This window comes from Oryzias latipes, chromosome 11 (genome assembly GCF_053564925.1).
Source record: "Oryzias latipes strain Hd-rR chromosome 11, Olatipes_Hd-rR_3.1".
In the NCBI taxonomy this organism is placed as follows: domain Eukaryota; kingdom Metazoa; phylum Chordata; class Actinopteri; order Beloniformes; family Adrianichthyidae; genus Oryzias; species Oryzias latipes.
The window spans coordinates 25,883,781-25,907,212 of record NC_136247.1 but is presented as its reverse complement, the minus strand read 5'-3'; the positions used below and the strand labels follow the sequence as shown (position 1 = coordinate 25,907,212).

Here is a 23,432-nt window from a genome sequence, read left to right as displayed (position 1 = left end):
GAAAGCAAGGTGAAAACAAAGAGAAAAGAAAGGGAGGACGAAGAGGATCATGAGGAGGAGGTGGCTCACAGGTGAGAGAACGGGATGATGGAGGACGATGTGACGAGGGCAACAGCTGAAGGCAGTGAGGGAGGAGAGGAACGGAGGGAGAAGTGGTTGGAGATGGGCCTGATAAAAGGATACGGCCATGCAAACAGCAGGAGGAAGAGGAGGAGGAAGAGGGGACGTGAGGCAGATGAAAGAGATGGATGATTGTTTGGCTCCGTTCTTCTCATCAGGTCCACATCCAGCATCAAAGCCTCTCAGCTGCAATGACTCATCAATCTGTTCAGCCTCGGCCCCACGGTGACGCACACCGAAACGCCCACACGTCCACCACGGGGGAGCGGATCGATTCCACAAACAAACGGCGAATTTTGTTGAGATCAGCATCGTGACAAACGGCCGAGGTCACCGGGAAGTTTAAGATTCCGGCTGTAGAGAACACAAGAACCGCTCTGAAGAGCAGCGAGAACAACCGCTGTGACCTAATAAGCAAAAGCAAACGCCTGTTGTGTTTGCGAAATGATTCTGGCTGTCAGAATGAGGAGACAAAATAACATCTTTTATGCACATTAGCTTTGATATTCATGCACTGCTGACATGTGGCTCACATGTTTATTTCATCAAAGTTCGTCACTATAAGGACAAATCGGCAGCCTGGAAATGTCACATTCAAGTTTTTAGGTCTTCTCCGAAAAAGTTTGAGGATTTTCCAGTTTACCTCACAGATGTGGGATTTTGAAATAGTACTTAAGCCCTTCTGCCTGTCGTTTCAGTGGTATTTCTGATCATCTTTGCAGTTATTTTTAAATCAAATGTTGCACCCGGGAAGCTTTTAGTTGAAGCAAACTAAAAAAACTGAAAAATCTTAAAGGATCCAACTGAAAACAGAAAATTAGTCTATTAGTTGTTTCTAAAAATAAATAAATAAAGCATTTTAACAATAATGTAACAATCGATACTTTATTTGTTAAGGATTTAAGATTTTCTGTGGAGATTTTAAATGCAAATTAAAATCTTTTTGAATTAACATTTACAAAACTAATTTCAACTTTTTTATGTATTTATTTAGCTTTAAAGTGTTTATATGCTTCCCCTTTCTATCTTTTAGTCTATACAGTTCCTTCTCAAACTATTAGCCACAGCGTTTCTACTTTATGGTTATTGTTTGTTTGCTGCTGTTTTAGTCTATTGTGGTTTATGACTTTTTATTGCTTTAACTTATGTTTAAATAGTTCTTTTATGCCAAGCACCTTGTGTTCTATGTTGTGTTCTATGTATTTAAATAATAATAATAATAATAATAATAATAATAATAATAATAATAATAATAATAAAGTGATTTAAATAAATACACTATTTTGTCACTTTTGGCTATACTTTGAATATTGAGCTTTTTCATTTAATTTTTTATAACAGGTTAGACTAAAGTTATTGTGTAAATAAAACAAACACAGTTTGGTGCGTTCTCATACCCTTTCCACGCCCTTTACTGTTGCCTCCAATGTTGTGACGAGACGATTTGAAAGGGGACAGGATTTCCACACACAGCATGTCATGTAAAGAGCTTTTATTGCGATCGTATGACTCGTCTTCTGTTTTATCCAGACTAGGGACTATGGGTATACATGAGCATCATTGCTGTAATCCAGCATGTTTACATCTACCACTGGGTGGATGGATGTTCACTGATGTGAATAAATAGTTTCAGAACGCCTCATTCCTAAGGTCTACTAACATTTAGACGTGGCGTGTAGAGCAAAACCATAAAATGGAATGCAGTTAGGGTCATATGTTATGACTATTAACCCTTAGTAGTTCAAGGCCTTTTTTGTAGTGTTTTGTGTGGCAATGCTTGACATCCATATTTCTGTAGCAACCCCTAGCTTCTTTTTTTTGTAATTTTTTTTTTATTATATTACACAATCATTCCACAATAATAATAAAAAATTAAAAAAAAAACAAATTCCAAGTAGTACATAAAATTAACATCAAACGTGCTGACATAAAGATCAAAAGTTTAGAGTAAAAAAAAAAGTATAAATCCTAAAATAAAGCAAATGCAAGCTCAAAGCTGTCTCTAAAATGCATTAAAAAAAAACAGGCGAACCGCCAATAAACACGAGGTTTCAAGGATTTATGCAAAGGTTTATCACAATTTGTGTCATAACTCTTGCATGGTTTTATTTTGAACCAACAATTTCAAAGTTAAAAACCTTTTAGAAATTCTACTAATGTTGCATCTGATGCAATTGGTAAACTTACAGGTGAGGGCAGAGACTACGAAGGGGTTAAGACTCATAAATGTCAAAAGGTCAATAATGTTTTCATAAGAAATAAAGGGTCTTTTCTAGCACAATTTACATTCATATAATAATGTACAGAGTTCCACCTGTTGGAAGGGATCACTCTTTGTCCTAAACTCCTTTTTTCCCCTGAAAGCTTAGCAGAGCCTCATTTTACATGACGGTCATTCTGCTTTACATTCACAGCCACACAGTCAGTGGGCAACCACCAGATCAGACCACATCTCAACAGGCTGATGTACTTTTTTGACTTAGAGGGCATTTTACAGAGTATTTTGCACATTCAGAACCACTGTCAGCTGGAAAAAAAAAAAAAAGATTCTGACATTCTGTGACGGTTTTGCATTGATCCTCCAAAACGTTTGTCTAATAAGATGAGTCAGAACGATTCAGTATTCTCTTTTGTAGAACAAATGGATGGTTTCATCAAAGTTAAAACAAAATACAGTCGAGCAGAAAACATTGACTCTCCTAACATACATTGCATAGCATGTGCTAAACATCATGGGAAATAGCAGCAGCAAAAGCGCCAAAACTACAAGACAGTTATTTGTCTCGGCAGACAAAGTTTCAATCAATTGAACTTTTATTTATTGAGCACTTTCTGTAAATTTGAAAAATGAAACACAGACTTTTTTTAAAATAAATCATCTAAGAGAATACTTTCTAAATAAAATATCAACATACTGATAAAAACACAGTACAAAGTTCTTTAAAAAAAACTAGAAAATATTAATAAAGAGTTGTTAAAAGATAAACTATAAGTCTGCTCCCTCAGAGTCCTCGAGGGTTTATATACGGTCAAAGAAAATTAGCCTTTGCACATGCAATCTTGGTCATTTTAGTTCTGCAGTGCAAACATGAAATATTGCGTTACCTTTGAATGTTTTAAGCTTTTTTTTTAACTTGAATTCCTTTTTATCAGATTTTTATTTATTTATTTGACTGCCAAGGCTTCTACAATGTTTGGAGAAAACAAACGTTTCAGTGCCCCTTTAAGGAGCCGCCGAGTCCGTCTTAATATTTTATAGCCGAGTAAATTGGTCAGTTGCTGCATGTCCCTGAAATTCTGATCAAAGGGCCAAAAATACCCAGCAAAAAAAATAAATAAAAAAAATTTCTTTCTCTGTTGCCAGTTTTGGAGGATGGGGATTTTATTCCCTGCTCCCTGACAGCACAGGACTCAAACAGACTACAATTTCTAACCTCAAAGCCGGCGTGGCCTCCAACCCTCCGAGGTTCTGCTTTGATATCAGACACCACGGAACAAATGCGCCTTTTATGCAAAAAGTCCTCCTGAAATAGAGCTTGGTAGTCATTACACATCCAGACAGGATTAACGCACACAAACACGCATCCCCCCGTGTTTAAAAGAGACGATTTGGTGTTTGTTATTTGCAGCCTTTCATCCCCGTCCTTCACTCAGACGGTTATAAATAGAATGATGGAGACACGCAGAAAAACATTATGCTAATTGCATTCCCCTGCCCATTTTCCTGCCTTCTTTCCTCTGTCACTTTGAAAGCTTCCCCCGTCTTTGTCAGCATTAAACTTTCTGGCATCACCGCTGAAATCTCTTGCATATTGCTCTTCTGTCAGGCTAAAACCTACCTTCTGTCTCTATAGCCCCCCCTTTTTTCAGAGCGTTCTTAACCTGCATTTGCCTCTACCATCATCCGTCTTCAACTTCTTACCCCTCTCCATCCCTTCATCCTGCCGTGAAGGCCCTCCTCTGCCGTCTATCTTTGTAGTTCAGCTGGAATCAATAGCGTCTGTCCGGGAAATCTAATTCAATCAATCTCACAAATGAACCATATAACTGGATTAAGCCAGGAGAAACGGGAACTGAAAAAGCCTAAACATTCAGGACAAAAAGATGATGTGCGATATTTTAAATAAAAACAAATACTTTAAAATCAGTAGGAGCAGAATCAATAAAAAATAATCATTAATTAAAGAAATGAAAACTCTGTAGCCAAAAGTGACGGTCCGAACACCGCAGTCCATCCTCAGAAACGACCCCCCCCATTAGCATGCTCCATCCAGCCTGTTCCCCACAGGATCCATTGGTATTCACGTGAAGCCAGACAGCAGTGACAGTCTTTACAGAAAGAGGGACTGAGAGAGGGAGGCTGACACGTAAAAGAAATGATGAGACAAGAGAGGCTGACGGGGGGGGGGGGGGGGGGGGGGGGGGACTCGGAATGAAAGCGAAAAGGAAGATGGAGGGGACATTTGTCTGAAGAGAGAGCAAAGAAAAACAAGAGACCTTGTCAAGGTTGACTTTTTCGCTTCAGCGCTGAAAACGCTGCTGATACACACATGCACACACACATACACACACATGCACACACACACACGCAGACACGCACACATGCCTGATTCAAAGGTCAGACAATTCGCACCTTGAACAGCGCAGATGTGTGTACATGTGCATGTGGGCGTGCGGAATAAGCAGCCTGGAAATCGCTGCTCTTCACACCTTTGGGTGCCTTGGCAGTTTGTGGTTTTTCCGTTAGCCTCCAGTATTATTGAAATGAATAAAGAGGCACGAGCTGCATCAGGATGTTCAGAAGGCTTTGGGAACGCGCACAGGCCAAACAAAAATTCAGAGATCCTCCTGCAAACATATTAAACCGAGCAAAAACGGGAACAGTTACAACACCGCTTCATTTCTAATCAAATGTTCCTGCTAATCATGAGGAGTATAGAGATTTGTTTTAATAACAATATCATAATTTGTGGGATGGTGATACGATTCATAGTCTATATTAAGGCTGGGTGTCACCAATAACTTCCAGACAATACGATTCAGGTGGACATAAACTGAAACGTTGTTTTTTTGGAAACCTAAGACAGAGCAGTACGTATTTTATTTCACTATCACTATCTTTATGGTGGAATTTTTATTTTAAGCTTTGTTTCAAATTCCGTTTTTATTCTGTGGGTTTAATTTCTTTTAACTTCAGACAAGCTTTGCTTGTTGACCTTCTGTTTTTATCTGTAGAGACGTTTTGGTCAAAATCTTATTTCTGAGCAATATTATTAAATATTGATTCATTTTAGGGTTAATACAGCTTTTTTTTTTAGCCATCAAATAAAGAAAAACTTTGATTTTTAAACACAGCAGATTGTTTTTTTCCCCTTTAACTGTTTTTATGTACTTCTAAAGTTCTGGATTGGGATTTGGTTTCAGTCAATAAAACAAATCACAGAACTGAGAAATATCGTGACTAAAACTTCCCAAGAAAAACTGTTTGCTAGATGAAGTCTGATTACATATTTTTCTATAATTTCCTTTCCTCCAGACTTTGGGAGTGCACCAAGCATAAAGTCCATCATTAAAGCCTGATTGCAATATGCTAAAATTTGCCTTGGTAATTATAAGAGGGAAATGTTCATAATCGTGGAAATAAAAGCTTTACTTTCCTGCCCGTCTGCTCTTCCGTATTTGTGTACGAAATCTTCCATTATTGAGGCAGAATCTTCATTTGGGTTTAAAAATGCCTTTTTACCCTCCATATCAGGCAGAAATAAAACATTAGAGATAAAGAAAAAAGAAAAGAAAAGCATTTCAACCCACTTAGAGGTGAGAATTCACTAAACTCTGCCATAATTTGGGTTCGAGGGGCTAAGTGTGTGTAAAACGCCCTCTTTGAGCCTGAAGACAGTCATTTAGGAAACATGACAACAGCTCAGGGGAAATCTGGGCTTCATAAAAGAGGAAAATGAAGTGAATGCTCCAGTCCATTTAGAGTTAACCCCCAAAATGGCATATTTAACATGGTTTCACCTCTTGAGATACGATAAAAGAGGCTTCATCGTGACAAAAGTATCTAGTTTCTACCCAGATTTGGCAAAAGCAGCAACCAAATGATAAAAAGTTCCATCTAATTCAGCTTTGACATCATTTGGCCTTTCGCAAGATTTCAACATATTTGAGGTACTCAGTGCTTTTCTCATCTTTTTTTTTTTTTTTTTTTAATTGCCATTGGTTTTGTTTTGGAGGCATGGATTTTTATCATCAAATTTTACTGATAAAAAACAAACAAAAACAAACACTAATTCTGAATGCTGTTGCTATAATTTAACCAGTACATAAATACAGATCCCCTCTTTGATTTCAGAAACATTAATTTAAGGGAATGATATAATGTCCCACTCATGAAAAAGCCTCATTTTCCTAATGTCCTGATTACAGCTCTCCTCACCCCCAATTTTATCATCACTTCATTGGCTGCCAGTCAAGTTTAGCGTTGATTTGAACTTTTAGAGCGCTCCCTGGGTAACAAGCCAAAGCACTGGAGATAGGGACGTTTTTTTATGTTTTGTTACGGCCCCTGTGTTCCCCTCTTCCAGGCCTGTGTGTATGTTCCTCTTTCTTAGCTGCAGGTCCTGGTTGAGCTGGAGTCTCCCCCCTCTGGGCGGACCTGGCCAGTCCCACAGAGCGAATAAAAGCTGCTGGGATTCGTGGCGTCCCTCTCTCCCACCTGGAAATTGACGTTGCAGCCTTAACCTTCACCTTTCTTTGTAGATTTGGGTGACATATTTGTGTAAAACGAACTTTTGGTGAGCCTTACCCAGTCTCCGTCTTGTTTGTCATGGCTTCTATTCAAGTGACAGTTTCCCTCTCATATGATTTGATATATTAAAAAATGCAACTAACTTTGTGACGATATGATACAGTCCATCTTTTCCCTAAATAAATGTAATCATTTAAAACTAAAGCATCGTAAAAAAGGGAGTCAGTAATACCACAGGGTGGGTTATGAGAAGAACCTTTAAGTTTCAGGACAGCAACAAGAAAAATGTAAAGACCCAGTTTAGTAAAATCCTGTTTTCTGTGTTTTTAACACTTTCTTGTGGTGTTTATCCGATTATGAAGGACATATTTCAAGAAAATTAATATTAAAATTGCATTTCTGAGTATTTCTTTATTCAAATCAATGTGAATCAAGAGCAGATGAAAAAAATGCACTTTGAAAAAAGAGCTTATTTGTGATGCAGAAAATATGCAGGGCGGGGCCACAAGCAGAAGTCCCAGCAAGGGGGAGGGAGGGGGGGGGGGCAGCGGGGTTGCTCTGCACCAATGGTTCCACCTACAACTCAGAGGGGAATTTCTAAAGAACTACTGTCGCTCTGCAGAGATTATGTCCAAGAAAACAACAGTTTTTTTTTAAATTTTGGCTAAAATCTGCATAGTCCTAATTAAAAACCACTGGGAACACTTTGAAAACAAATCAAAAGACAATAGGAGTGGGATTTTAGAGCAATTAGAGCTACTACGAGACTATACAGCGTGTGTCTTATATTTAAAGGTAAAAACCAATAAAAGAAAATTCTATTCTGACCTGAAGCTGGCTGAATAAACATTAGCAGCAAAGGAAGAAACAGTCATCCAGCAAAGCCGCTTATACTCCTCCCTTCGTTTTGCTTGGAAGAAGATGAAGACAATTAGCATCAATGAAACTGCTTTTGGCCGTCTTCTAACACCTCTTATCCCCGTCCGCTCAACATGAGCAACACAAAACACACTCAGTCCATTTTGTACCAGCTCCAGCTCATTAAAAAACACTTTAACACGCTTTGATGGCTCTTTTGCTTGTTAATACACACATCCCTATAGCGCTAAAGTATCTCATCAAGCAGCTGGAAAACACTTTAAAATCCAGCCTTTGGATTCCTACATGATCCACACATATTGCTTTGTTGTTCTGCTGGTGCACAGAAGCACGTAAACTATCATCACACTGTTTTGCAGATACACATACTGTAATTAGGAGGTTGTCTCTCCTGGAGAGCAAAAGGCTATGAAGAATACTTTGATTCCTATCACACAGACACAGACAGCTTTACATACAGTCTGCCTGTGAAGAAAAAAATAAAAAGATTAGGTCTTACATTTGAACTGCAGGCAACAGAGTCTGAGCTCTGATTTAAAATTAAAATGACTGCAGTGCAGGGAAGAAAAACTCTTAAAAAATTTTTTTTCTATTTAAAAAATTAATAATAGTAGATTTTTATTCATTGCTTTCCATATAAAACGCAGTGTGTGCATAGCACTTAAAAAACCATCAAAAGAGATAACTTCAAAAGTTTTTACATGAGGGAATAACTGAAGTTAAATATTACAATAACTTTAAGGCTGTGCCACAACGCCCTATGTGCATGTAGCGCATATTGCACGGGTGAAAATTGGTGGTACGTGAATATACGTGGCAAAAGTGAGAAAAGTTGTGGTTCTTTTCGTGAAATCTTTACAGATGCATCAGGAATGAACCACGCTAAAACCACAGAAGAAGTACGAATAAAACACGCAGAGAACACGTAAATCAATGTAGAACATGAACCGTGCGTGATTATTGAGTGGTTTCTATGGAATTCATTACTGATTTGTGCATCAGTTATGTCATTTTAACGTGATATGTGCACCGTATGCGCGATATAAAAGTTATCTATCAGTGGTACATGCATGAAAAGTCCTTTAGACATATGCCACATAAGCCACGAATTTGCGTATGCATCTCTCAAAAATCACACACAATTGAGTAGGATTTTAGTAATAATTGCATATAAACTACGTATAATGGGCGTACAATGGGTAATTCTCAACCGGCCAAAAATTATGAACAGCTCAAACCCATTGGATGAAACCCGTAACCCACCTGTGCACATCAACAAACGCAGAAACACTTATGAATTACTTATATCACGCATGTATCACGAAAGACCGAAATTTCATAGTTGGAAAATGCGCAAAATGTACGTAGTGGCTGTGTGATATGGCCTTTACGTTACCAAGAAAGTCAGTAAGTACGGGGTTACCATGGTAATACATGTTACACTATTCACGGTTTCAGGTATTCGCAGATTTATTTTCATTCACGCGACTTTTCCAGATCATCACAAGAACTCTGACAACACAAGATGCTTGTATGAGATTTTTGCCTCCGAGGAAGGTGCCGCGGGAATTTCTGAGGAAGAGGGCCTGAGATGAAGAGCACGCTGGCCCATTGACCTCCAACAGCTAGTTCCACAGGTTCCTGAATGGCAAAACCCAAAGTTTGCATGGAGAGATGGCATCAGCTGACTCAGAAGCAGACGGAGGATATTCTGATCCGCTGAGGAAGATAATCGTAGAGAATATTTATCATCCGGATGAATGAATGATGGATGAAACCGGCCTCTTCTGAAAGAAATAACGCTCAAATCACACTGTAGGACCTTTCACACTTAACTGATGAAGGAGGAAGCACAGGCTCCTGGTTTTAAGGCACAGAGTGACACTCCTAATGTGCGTTAGAAATATCTATGGTACGGTCTATTGCTCTGAATAAAAACAGAAAAAAAACTATCTTGAGCAATACTCCAATGTCCTTCCATACATCTTTTAAAAAGCATCAGAAATGTTTCACACAGGTTTTTGATGAGTAAGGATCGGTGATGGACATTCTTCGGCCACTGGGGGTGGGTGGGGTGATTGGCGTAATGGGGTGGTTCTCCGTATCTCTGGTCCCCCAACCCCTGTGAAAACGGGGGTAATACTATATTTTGAAAACATACACATACCTATATTCTCTGGATAGATTACTTCTTTTTATCTCATTCACAGGATGCAGATCAGGGAAAAATTACACCTAGAGAAGTTTCCTCCATTAGACTCAATATTTCACAAGAGGGGGATGTGGATAGGATAAACCAGAGCTCTTTACCCCATCATTGTGGGACTCTGTTTAGAGAAAAATGGTTTAATTTGAAAAAGTACCTATTTTTGGACCACAAGGTTCAACAAACAACAGTCAGAAAAGTCAAACCTTATTTGAACCAATTTAGAAACCTTTGAAGCATACTGTAGAACGTAGCACTCCCAAAGGCGCCTGACTACATTAACCATAACGCTTAATCGGAACAGCCAGAATCCATACATAAGGTGCACCAGATTATGAGGCGGATTTCCTGTTGTTGAAAAATTCAAAGGATTTTAAGTGGCTCCTACTGGGTTGTAGTCGGTAGGAAATTGAACCCAGATGGCTACTTAAGTGTTGCAGACCCCTGGAATAAACAAATGGGGAGGTTTGTTAAATCTAAACAAAGAGCCCAACAAATAACATACCTGAGCCAATTAAAAAAAACACAAGTGTGAACACTTATTATTAAAATGCTTATTTTGGGGGTAAAGAAGGACTATTTAACATGGGACTCGGTAGGAAAATGCTTCTTTTAAAAAAAAATAGCCTCTAGTGGTTTTTTGAAGAAAGTGCAAAATTTGATATTTGAAGTTCTGCCAATGGAAAATGGGCATTGGTTGAATCTCATATCTGAAAACCAATAACTGTTTTTTTGGGTAAAGCTACAAATAAAAGTAGGATTATTCTCACAGATAAACACACGGTGTTTTCCATCGAAGTCAGATTAATTTAGTTAAAGGTCATGTTATAGCAATGCTGTAAGTGATTTAGAATTTGTTGGTCAGGTTCATATTTCTATAGTTTTTCTGTTTCTATTTTAACCATTCAACTATTACAATGTTCAGCTCTTTCAGCTTTTTCCAGCTATAACGTCTTTCAAATCCTTGAACTTTTCAAGATATTCCAGGATTTCTGCCTCTATTGAAATACATTGGGAATACTTGGTGCAGAAGATCGCTGGTTCGAGACCCGACGCTGGCATTTTTCACAAAAATATATATTTTGTTATTGTGCTGTTTTCACTTCATTTATGGTCAACTTTGGTCATTTTCTTCATTTATTTTTTGACAATTATTACCCTTTAATTTTCATTTTCATTCAGCAATATGGCATTCAACCCTGCCTTTTCTTCTGAAAATGCAGCTCCTAGTTCAAATTAGTTTATCATTACACATTTATAAACATATGTGTATGTAATGTTTTAACAGGAATACATTTCATGCTGCATCAAAGCCTCTCCCCCTTGCTCTTACTTACAGGGAAATATTTCACTTCAAGCTCAAGTACTAGTTTTGATATACGGCTGTGTTCAGCGAACAGGAAAGGTTTTAAAAATGGATGTGTGGCATTTTGCAGACGGCCCTTTCAGACAGAATAAGGTGGACGGGAGACTCAGCTTGTTTTCTCGCAACATGCAATGCTTATTGCTAGTCTTTTCTGGTGTTTTTTTTGTAGTGAGGAGGATGTAATGGAACGGCCTGACCTCGTCTATTGAGATGCAGCCTTTTTCGCTTGCCCACTCTTGAATGCTACTCATGCTTGCCTGCATTCATACAACTGGCAGTTTTGCTCCATCAACAAATCCAGATCTTCGGATGCTGTACATAAAAGGTATAGCAATATTGTGCGCTTGTGTAGTATGACAAACTGATTATTGATCAGAGGTGCAAATGTTTCATATTTGAGCTGCTCTAGCCCAATTCCTATTGTACTAAAACATTTCAGTGGGACCAAAACTTAGACGAACAAATTCTTTATGGTCATAGTCTGTCAGCTTCAGCAAATATTTTTGTACTGCGTTTAAGATGACATCTTCATCATAATAGCTGAAGAAAACCAAAAGAAAAAGGAAGCAAATTGGTATTTGAATAGTGATACTATTGGTGCTGTGATGTACGGTGGCTGACAGGGCTCACACTACATACAAAAGAAACACCGCAATGGCATTACCCGCAACACAACGACATAAACTGCAGCACAACGGAAATGACGAAAAAAGAGAAAATGAGGACGTTTTTTTTTTTCCTACCGGCAGAAAAAAAAAATTCTGTTTCAAACTATTCGGTACGACAGAGTTTTAGGGCCACCAAAAAAAAAAAAAAAGTAAAATCACCAGATTTTAAACCCTAAATTTACGCGAAAAAAAAATCTTATTTGCGAATTCTCTGTATTCACAGGTGTTCCTGGTCCCTAACACACGTGAATACGGGGGGAATTCTATACCTCACAATAAACAATACCCACCACATGCATGATGATATGTTCTATATTCACAACATTCTTTAAGGTGGCCACGTGATCCTCAAGGGATCTGCTCCCCTTAAGATGCAGCCACTCCTCTCTACGACCCTCTGTTGGCTCGGACAACTGCAAACCCTGCAGCCAACACATTACTGTCGCTGTGTAGTTGTGCTATGGACAGAGACGCCAAATTTGGACGGGCCAATTTAACTCTGCGCCTTGCATTCTGATAGTATTGAGATAATAAACCCAATTTACTGAATGGCCAGCTCTGCATTAAGCCATGTGAAAGGTCACAGATGGCATTCATGTCATCCAAGAACCAAAGACATTTGCATTTTCCACACTCTTTCTGCACAATGTCAACTCTCATCAAATAATAAAACAGCACTGTAAAAGCAAACCCCAGCATAATTGCCAATTTATGTCCGTTCATAGAGTGAACTAAACCTACGGGGGCTTCCTCCTCACTGCATTAAATAACCAATTTGCAGCAAAAACGTCATTATGGGAATAGTTCTGTGCCAAACGATGTCATTAAAGTAACGATGGCTACTCTAGCGTAGAGTCATCAATGAATATTGGTGCACATGAGCTACAACCTCAGTCATTCTTCTTTGTTCGGAGTTCTTCATGCATGGATACCCAACACCAAGAAGTTAATCAGAGACCATTATGAGGAAGTACCTGCTGTCAGGCCCACTGCCTAATCGCAAAGACACCCTTCAGCTCTCAGCGTGACATAGTTAAACTGGAGTTGCACAGAGGATGCTTAAAGAGCGAGCATGCATGCAAGCAAGGGTCATATGGCATTGTGTGCTGAAGGTGCTGTCATTCTGTTCTTTACCATAGTGTCAACGGCCACTTGTCTGATTTCCACAGAAATCACACACCCGACAATGGTTAAGAAAGTTAAAAGTTTTACTTTTTATGGGTGATTTTTATTTGATTTAATTTGGTTTAAGTCTCTCCACAGCAAGAAGTTGGAAAGTATTATTTAATAGATAAGTTTGAGCAAGTTGTTTTTGTCTTTGTAAGCCAGGATGTGAGTGATAGAGACGTTATGTTTGTGCCCACATCCTGTTGATGCTTGAGGGATTGAGGAGCACCTTGTAAAAGCACTTGAGCAAAGTTGGAATGGAAACATAGTTTATAAAAATAACCCTGTCTTGAGGTAAAATACTGAATACAAAAGAGTGAGAAACTCCTTTTTTTTCTTTTTTTGCCTTTTTCAAGCAAAAGACAACTGTATTCAGCTTAAATGGATGAATTTTACATTTTTATCAGTGCAGAAAATCTGCAATAGTTATGTTCTTGTGCTACCAGAATGTTACTAAAATACTTCAAAGTGCTGCTTTTATTTAATATGAGAAATGTCAAGGGTACTTTCCCCTATATAGTACACTCACTAAAAAAATGGATAGATGATTGATGAATAGATGGTGAGTGGATGAATGGTTGGATGGGTGAATGGATGGACGATATACAAGTCTGTGGGTGGGTTGGAAAAATGGATGGATGGCTGGAGAGAGAGGGATGGATGGATGGATGGATGAATGGGTGGATGAATAGGTGGGTCGATGGGTGATTGAACAGCTGATTGGACCAGCTCAGTGTCCGCCCTGTGACTGGAAGGTCGTTGCTTCAGACCCAGGCCGAGTCATACCAAAGTCTTTAAAAATGTGACCCAATGACACGCAGCATTAAGGGGTTGGATTGGGGGGTTTAGTCCACCAAATGGTTCCCGAGGGCAGCTGTGTCTGCAGCTCAGCGCTCCCCCAGGGGATAGGTCAAATGCGGACAACAAATTTCACACACCTAGGTGTGACAGATAGTGTGATTTCATTTATCAGGTTGGATGGTCGTTTTATATTTTTTTAAAATGTAAAACTAACCCTATTGTTTTATTGAGCTCTTCCATTCACACAACTCATGCGTTTAATGACAGTCGAACCTTTGAATCAGTTCTAGATGAAGCGTTATTTAAGTGACAAAAGCAAAAGCTAAAAATGTCTGATTTTGATCAAGTTTTGGCCGTCAGCTTCCACATGTGTACACCTCTGCAGATCTAGAAACTAAACTTCTGTTTCACTTGCTCAGATCCCCTTTTCTTCTTTTAAAAAACAGTTGATTTTCATTCTTGTCAACTAGCCAAATCTCATTTCAATGCCAGGTGGATGCAATAGTCATCCAGCAGAATCCAAGGCGAGCTGCTCTCTAAGCTTCGAAGGCTCTGGGTTTAGCATTTTGCTGCTTTTTGAAAAGCTCTCATGGACTGCCGAGAGTTAAGTTTGAGGAATGCGTCTCTGATTGAATCAGATTTGCTCAGCTATGTAGCAGTAACATGTTCCAACTGAGAAGTGACAATGTAAAATCAAACGGCGCTGAGTGAGATTGAAGAGGTGTTATTCAGACCTATTTTCAATCTGTGATTCACCAACCTTTTTTTCTATTTGATGAAAAAGGAAGGGCAATTATGTATTTCCCTTTATATCCTCTAAATAAAAAATAAAAACCCCAATTCTGTTAACCTTCTCCTTCCCCATCATCATTGTTGTTGTAAATGCTGATGCTAAGCAATTTTTGAGGCACGTGTTTCCTGGAAGACAAACTCAGCTCAAGTCGAGCGGAACACTAAGCAAACGTACCAATCTCTCTGCCCCCCTCCAACTTTAATCACAGTAATGCAGCTTACAGAGCCTTAATGGGATTCACTGAGCCGGTCGGGTGTCACTCTGTGAATGACAATACCTCTCCTGGCTCACAAGTAGGACTCCTGACAGTCAGGTAGCAGCTGAGAGAAAGCCATGAATGCAAAGCACGATGCCCAGTGAGACAATATTTTGATTTGCTTGATCATAATTTAGCATGGCGTATGGATGTCATTGGGAATGACGCACTGTACGTAAGTCAGTTGAGATGCAAAAGGTGCTAAAAAAGTTAAAATGGTGTGAATTTGGCATTTTAAAAACCTAAGTGCCATTTTTTTTATCACACCGATGAATCTAAAAATATGTACAACGCAGAGTCAGGCCTAGAATGATGTTCTTACCGTAGGCGGAGTCAGCTGCAGACTCCTGGTTTCGTGTTGTCGCTCGCACATCAGCTGCAGTGGCAAAAAGAAAATACAAAAGGAAAAAGGTGAAAGATATTGTTTAAGTGTGTACTGAAATGCATGAAAATAAAATCCTGTTTAAGCTACATTCACACCGGGTTCGGAAACAGGCGTTCGGCCGACGGCTTTCAATAAAAAAAGTCTTTGTAAACATACGCACGAGTGTTTAAAGCTTCCACATTCAAAACTCTTATATTCCTAGTATGTCGTATTGATAATGGTGAATGAGTATCATCCTTTTCAATACACAGAGTGCCAACTGTGTGAGAAGTGATCACGAGGGAGAAATAAATAATTGCAGTTTGTGCCCAGCCACAATTCTGTGACATTAAGTCTTTCATATATCGGAAGAGAACTGTGAAAACTATCTAGGAGTCCACGCACTAGTATTGGGCAGCGACAGACCTGTGTGACCACTGTATGCCAAAAACGCGTTCAAAAACCTGCATTCAACGCGTTTTTGAATGTTCAGACGCAGACATGGAGGCGGCAATGTAAACAATTGATTAATGAACGTTCTATTTTTTGTGGCAACGCAACTAAGACACGCCGCAGACGGACCAATAGAAATCAGCCTTGAATCTGGAAAAGACCACTTACAGAACCCAGTGGGGGAGTCATTTTCTTGGGAAGGCCTTTCCCTCATTAGATGGTTAGTTTGAAACGGTGCTTGGGTTCTCTAGAAACAATTCAGCAAGTTGATTTTTGGGAACACCATGCTAGTGTTCCTTATGCTAAGAAAAGACACCTACTTATCAGCATGGGTTTACCATCCTTACATGTGCTGCCAATCAGGCACCAAATCGACTCAAAGCAGAGTCAAAAGCAGCAGATAAATAAGCTGCTTAGAATTGACAGAACGTTCAATAAGATTTTTTTATTTCTAAGCTCATTTTAATGCAACAAATGCATCTTCTTCACAAACTTGGCACTAGTAAAATAGTAATAAACTGGCTTACCGACACAATTTATATTATCATTAATAATTGTTGTTAAACAAAGTTTATTTCAGGAGTACAGTAATGTTGCAGGAGAGAAGGATACTAAAATGAATGTCTTTTGACACAACATCCTCATTGAACATATCTGTTCTTTAGAGTCTAATGCAGATGCTCTGAGTGATATAAACACAAACAACTGAGTCAAAAATAGAATCCTATTTTCAGAGCGTTAAAAAACGAAAATCTGGTTCTGGGGCAAAAAAGAAAAGAAAAAGAAAGAATACACCACCGATTAAGTCAGGGATCCTTAGGCAGATCCAAACAACTATGGAAGCAGTATTTATGCCTTCTGACACTGGAGCATTTCAGAGTTTCTGAGGCACAGCTAACGGAATAAGTAATAAGGCATCTTTGAGAGCTGCCTCCAGGACCTGACTGTGAATAATCAGCAGCAGACAATCTAGGTTAGATTTCAAACGAAGGAAAAGAAAATGCTGATTTATTTGAGCGAACAATGGACCGACATTAACCTGAAAGGATTGAGTGTCAATCAAAAAGAAGTAAATTGAATCTCCCAAGATGAACATAACTTAAAACCTAACAACAAGAGACGTGGTGTACTCGGAAACTAAACCAGAGCTGCTATTTTACAGTCATTTCACTTTAGAATTTGAATCTTATCATTGCCATTGTTGCAGCAAAGAAAGCTTTATCTTACAGTGGCAGCTGCCGGAGTGGTTGCCCTCGATATCCTGCTCAAACCCGGCTCTGCAGAGAAAACAAAGAGACGGAGCAAAGATTAACCACAAGAGTAAAGCCTGGACCAATAAATGAAATGAGTGTTTCACATGTCGGCGATGAATGGCAGCTGCTGGGACTTTTGTAGGACCAGATAACACCTTTGGAACTGGTAAATAACTCAACAGTTCCACTCATTTTTATCCAAGGGCAAACCTAGGACAGGTGGAACAAAAAAGAAAACAACAACAAACAAAATAAACAATGACCTACTTATACCTTCAACTTTGTCATACTGGGTGATACAGTACTTAATTTCTTCCAATGCTAATTCAACATTCATAGTGTTCCGCTCCTCTGGGGCCGGGTCGTGGGGGCAGCTGTCTAAGCACAGATGCCCAGACTTCCCTCGCCCCGGCCACTTCCTCCAGCTCCTCTGGGGGGAACCTGAGGCCAGCCAAGAGATGCAGCCTCTCAAGCATGTCCTGGGTCTTCCCCAGGGCCCCCGCCCAGTGGGACATGCCCGGAAAACCTTCCCAGGGAGGCGTCCAGGAGGCATCCGGACTAGATGCCGGATTCACCTCAACTGCCTCCTTTCGATGTGGAGGAGCAGTAGTTCTACTCTGCGGGTCACCGAGCTTCTCACCCTATCTACAGGAGCGCCCAGCCACCCTACGGCGGAAGCTCATTTCAGCCGTTTGTATTCGGGACCTCATTCTTTCGGTCATGACCCAGAGTTCATGACCATAGGTGAGTGTTGGAACGAAGATCGACCGGTAAATTGAGAGTTTTGCTTTATGGGTCAGCTCTCTCTTCACCACAACTGACCTGTAGATTGACCGCATAACTATGGACGCTGTCAATCCGCCTGTCAATCTCACGCTCCGGTCTTCCCCCCCTTTTGAAAGAGATCCCAAGTATCTTGGATCCTCCCCCTGGGGCAGGAGCACTCTACCCACCAAGAGATGGCAAACTACCTTCCTCCGGTCAATTCTACAGGGATTAGTTGTGCTGTTTAGGTCCAACTTTTCTCACTCAGAAGTTTCATGACTTGATTTTCCATCAAAAGAATGAATATTTTGCAGGTTTTACTGAGCGCGCTCAGTTGCAATTGCAAACGATCAACAGGGAAGCTCTTGGTTCCCTGACGTTTCTGGAGAGGCCTAATTATTTTCACAGAAGGATTTCAGAGAATGAAAACGTGTTTTTGTTTCTCTGAACGCGGCAGTTCGCATAAGACGCCGGATCATGCAGAGCTCCCAGTCTTATTTGTCTGCAACAATATGTTGACATTTCTTTTCAAATGATGGGGAAAAAAAAGGAACTTTTGTTCTGCAAAATGACCCTTTTCATTTCTTGATTTAATGTTAATCACTGTGAATTTGAAACCCTCGGAGGCTTCCGTTTCCTTTGGCTCGTCTTTGTTTCCCTCCTCTGTCTGTCTTCTCTATTATATCAGTCATGTTGCATTCTTCTCACCCTTGCTTTCCTTTTACACCTCAGCAGATGCAGGGGTGTGAAGCTGCAATCAGAAGTTTGGAACTGGATGGTCACACTGACCACACGAGACTCATGAACCAAATGTTGTGTTAAAAGAAAAGAGCTCAGTTTGTCTGAACCGATTCTGAATTTCTAGTGTAATAAGAAGAAGAATGAATGGACCAGAATGTAACATTTTAACCCCGTTAAGAAAAGAAAACGAGCAAAAAGATGCAATTAAACACCAATAGGTGAAACCTAAGCTACGTTCACTCCGTGCTTGGCAACACATGAGTTATGGAAAAATAGTGTCTTCGCATTCGGATATTCCTCTCACACGATGACGTCATCAATAATCCCCGGTCAGCTACGTAAAAACATACATAACATTGGTTTTATAGCTCCTGGCGTGCAGCCTGACAGTTAGATATCAGGAATTTAGATAATCAGATCCCAGTTTGTGCAGAAATCCTACAGATGCTTGCATATCACCTGCACACACTGTGTGCAGCATTCACGCTCGGTTAATAAGTAGCCAGTACTCGCACCTCCTTAACGACTAGAGTGTGGCGCAAAGAAACCGTACGACAGCTTCACCCGTATGTGATTTAAGTGCGTGCAACTTACAATAGCCTTATAAATACTTTATGATACACCTGTACCACACCCACGACAAAATACTAAGTTTCATTTTCAATGACGTCCCTAAAAGTGAACGTACAAGCCTTTAGGGAACTTCAATCAACTCAATGAAGTGTCTCAAACTTAACCAGAGCATCAAAACTTGTAGCAAAAGCACGTAGGCCTACTGTAGATAAAGTCATGTCAGTGTATGCATAAAAAGTAATTGCACAAGTATGATCCAGAATACACAAGTTAGGGGTTGTGATTTTTTTTTCTTTTCTTTTTTTTTTTAATGTTGGTACATTTTGCATAAAGACAAAACATCTTTGTTTAGTGAAAAGGAAAGTGCAAATCTGTAAAGTTACTCAGCCAAAACCATGTTAAGTGGCAGAGAAGACTTAAAAGAACAGTTTATTTTAATCTGTTAGCAAATGTTATTTAAAAAAAAAAAGATGTTCTGGGTCTCAACTGAAAAGATTTCCACAGGTCTGTCCTCATGCGTTAAGTTCCACACTGCAGTCTTGGCATTTTCTTTTTGTGACCTCACATGAGAACACACAGGCCTCTCAGGCTTTCACAAACCTGAAAGAATAAAATGTAGCTGCAGGTGAACTTTGCTCAGCGTTTCTCAGCTGAATTGTCAGAGACAATATTTGGATTCCCAACAAAGGAAATTGCATATTTAAAAAGGAGTATCTGGGTAAGACTCGTCCAGAGACAAATGTGTTGGGACTTGAACTTTAGGCTTGTTTAAAGGATCAATCTGAGACGTTCAAGAGATTAATGATTGTGATTTTGCATTTTAGACCCGTTTAAAATGTTTGTTACATAACACGACTTTAGGGTATTTTGTAAATGCCAGATTCTATTGTAAAGTTTGTTTCATTCCTACTAACAATTGGCATAAATATGCATTAAAATGATTAAGAAAAGTAATTTATATTCCGTTTCCACTCAGAGTACACTATTTAAAATGTATAGAGTTGAATTAACAATGACATCATTTTGCTTTCCTGTTCTGCTTCAGTCTACATTTTTGTCTGTGTACCTCGCATATTTGTTAACTCCTCCACCCCCTCAGTCACTCAATATTTATCTCCCTTATTGCTCATTCCAGCTTTCCATTGCCATCCTTCAGTTTCGAGCTACATTTCCACCAGCGTGGGCAGAGCTGTTACTGAAGGGGGGAAAAAAAAAGCAGAACAGGAGGAGGCCTGAGCAACGCCGAGCCACTATATATCCCAACCACTCCGAGGCACCTGAACGCCTCGCTCATCTAGCAGGGAGCGACTCGGAGGAGGAGGAGAGGATGAAAATAGTCTGCGGTAAAATACAGCCAAGTTACGAGGAGCTGTGGTTTGCTGAACTGAGCGTTTTGGTGTTCTTTATGAGTCTACGCTGGAGGCGTTAACGGGTATGATGTGAGATTTGACTTTTAAGCATTTAACTTTTTCCTAATACTCGGGAGGTTGCTCGCTGTTCTGGAAAAAAGCAACGACAAACTGAGAAGCAGGAATTCAACAAAATCATTTTAGAAAATATGATTCTATTCAAAGGTATTTTATCACCAACACAAAATAACCCAGGAAACTAGAGTATAAATGTGCAGCACAGTGAATACATATAGGGATCAGACTAACATTACCGTATATATTCTAATAGATCCCCCGACGTATATTCCAAAAACTTGGAATGGTGATGGCTGACAGGTTCATTAAAATTTGGTCAAGAAATGCAGACAACACAAGATTTTAGGATTTAAGGCCTTATTAAAGTGATGAAAATATCGAGTTATGTTCTGATTAGCATTGGCTGCGAACGTTTTTTTTTTCCTTTTTGAGCCATCAACAATCTTCGTATCAAAAATCCTCTTTGCTTTCATGTGGACCATTTTCCTGGAGACACGCCCACCTTTCCGTCTTTGCTCAATAATCCAAGTTCAAACCAGTTCTTCTAATTCGTCGCTCGCTTTCTTAGCACCTTTCAGCAGCCATCTTCTCAATATCACCCATTTGCTTTCAGCCTTCTCGGATTTGTTCAGGATCCGACACAAAATGTGGTGCTTATTCCTCACCAGAAGTTCTTGGTACTCCGGATCACAACACAAATACCCCAGACACCCGCCGTCTGCACGTCTGCACGCGTGGGGGTTTCCATCCTAGGCACTTTAACGTTGGGAGTTGGGTCATCTAGACCCACTAGACAGTGCTCTGAACCTTTTTTCTTCAATGATTTGTGATCTTCACTGGTGTCCATGGATTACATGAAATCTTTCCACCTTTATCCACCTTTGTCATGGTAGGGAGAACACGTCAAAGTGAGGGTGGGGTCATAGGATAACATAAAGGTTATATAAAACAGCAGAACTTCCCTCTTACTTTTTAGGATTTTTTTTTAATTCTATGCCATGTTAAACTATTGTTTCTCCTCTTTTCCTTATATATAACCGCCTTCTCCTCACTTTATTGCTGACAGAACTTGAAGATATTTTCTAACCGCTGAAAAAAAGAAAAGAAAAAAAGTCCCTGAAAGTAAAACTTGCTCTAAATTTATGCTTCAATCAGCTGCAACAGTCAGGCTCTGCTGGTTTTTCTGTACTTGGCTTGATTTGATAAAGCCACCAAACCGTCTGCTGTTGGACACTTGAAAATTCTGCTTTGGCACAGCAACATCAAAATCCACCACCTCATACCCTGCTCTCTAAATAATGTGACTCCAACTCTGATTGTCCTTGGGTCAAAAGATGTGAGAAGATGAAAACATATTTTTAAAAAAAGTCGAATTTTTGTTTTAAACAAAAGCCAGTTTAGGAGAAAAATCGATTGCACAGTATCGCAGTTTTGTTTTAGCTTTATGTCCTAATCCAACGTTTGTTCCATGCTGAGCCCAACAGCTTTAAACAGGAGGGGATTTCAAAATCTTTTCTGAAAAACTGAGAACTTTTGTCCTTTTGACTAAAGAGAGGACACAAAAAAAATTGAATAAATCTGCGTTCCAATTTGACAACAATACTTTCATGATAATCAGCTATGGCTTGAAATCACAAATAAAGGGCTAAACAGGTAAAAAACTCATCAAAACAATTTGCTAAAAGCAAACTGAACCTTCTAATTAAAACTAATTAAATTAAAAGTATTTCTCCAGTCGATAAGGTTCCTTATACTGCACAGACTGAGGTTTTGATGTTAACAAAGTGTGATCTTATGCAGGATTGGGAACTGTTGTGACTTATGTAACTGTGATGTGAACTTTACTGAAGCTAATAGAAGATAATCACTAAACTTCCACAGAATTTCTCAGAGTTCTTTGCAGGCTACAGAGGACAAAAACAGAGTCGTCAGTCATCAGCGGCCTTACTTTGTCAGACAGGTTTGCTGCGCATTATGATGTTCGTTACAGGCGCTTTGAGGCAGACGCATTTATAAGGTCGCTGCTATTTGCTGTACATAACAATAAAAGTTTTTTTTATTTTGAATGAGCCTCAAAACAAGTTCTTTTTCTTTTTTTGGGTTTTAAAAGACAAATTAAACTCAGAAGTTTTTTGTTTATTTCAAAACAAAAGTATACATTTTTTTAAAAAGGGTTAAAGTTCTCCTTCGATCATCTTGATTAATTTTCCAAGTGTTCCCTGTGGTCTTTTAATTATGCTTATGCCGTTTTTTTTGGTCAAAATCAAAAGACCTGTGTCACTTTCTAGAACATAGTTCCTGCAGAGCAGCAGAAGGTTTTTAGAAATTTGGCTCTAGGATGTGGGCGGGTACATTGTCATGGGGCAACCCCGCCACCCCTTCACTTCTGTTGCTGAGAGCAGGGAGCAAGGGGCCCACCCAGTGTATTTTCTACATCACAGATATGATCTTTGTTTCCATAAATGTCCTCCATCATCTCAAAAAACAAAATACTAAAAACATAATTTTCTATTGGAGTGGGTATTTAAAGTAATTTCAATATAAATTTAAGTAATGTTTTGCTTTAGCATTCTAAATTCTCTCCGTGGCGCCTGGAGAATGTCTGTCACCGATCCTTACTCATGAGAAAACCAACATCAAGAGGTTTTCTTCCTGGAAGAGGCTGTTCCCAATCATAGTCTTGGATCTGGAGGGTCTAGTGCTCTAGAGCAGGGTTTTAGGGAAATACTCAGCAATCTAGACTTTTGGGCTGTTTTTTTTTGTGAGAAATTAACATTATAATACACATGAAATCTCAAATAAAAGTTAATTTTGCATGTTATAGGCCTTTCAATGCAAGAAAAAACTGA

The 23,432-nt window shown here is 39.4% G+C and overlaps 1 protein-coding gene and 1 long non-coding RNA gene across 5 annotated transcripts in view; one reads left to right on the top strand and one right to left on the bottom strand.

The window, feature by feature from the left end:
- The window catches only part of LOC101160329 (semaphorin-6C), a 203,229-nt gene that overhangs the window by 11,787 nt on the left and 168,010 nt on the right, over positions 1 to 23,432 (bottom strand). For all 4 annotated transcript variants that reach the window (XM_078955080.1, XM_020706938.3, XM_011480925.4 and 1 more), the window contains exons 19-20: positions 17,052 to 17,101; positions 15,330 to 15,383 (exon numbers count right to left, since the gene is read on the bottom strand). In XM_078955080.1, coding sequence (XP_078811206.1) covers positions 15,330 to 15,383; positions 17,052 to 17,101 — 104 coding nt within the window. The remainder of the gene's footprint in view (positions 1 to 15,329; positions 15,384 to 17,051; positions 17,102 to 23,432) is intronic.
- LOC144995396 (uncharacterized) overlaps positions 1 to 23,432 on the top strand; it is a 32,495-nt gene that overhangs the window by 5,178 nt on the left and 3,885 nt on the right. The window lies entirely within an intron of this gene.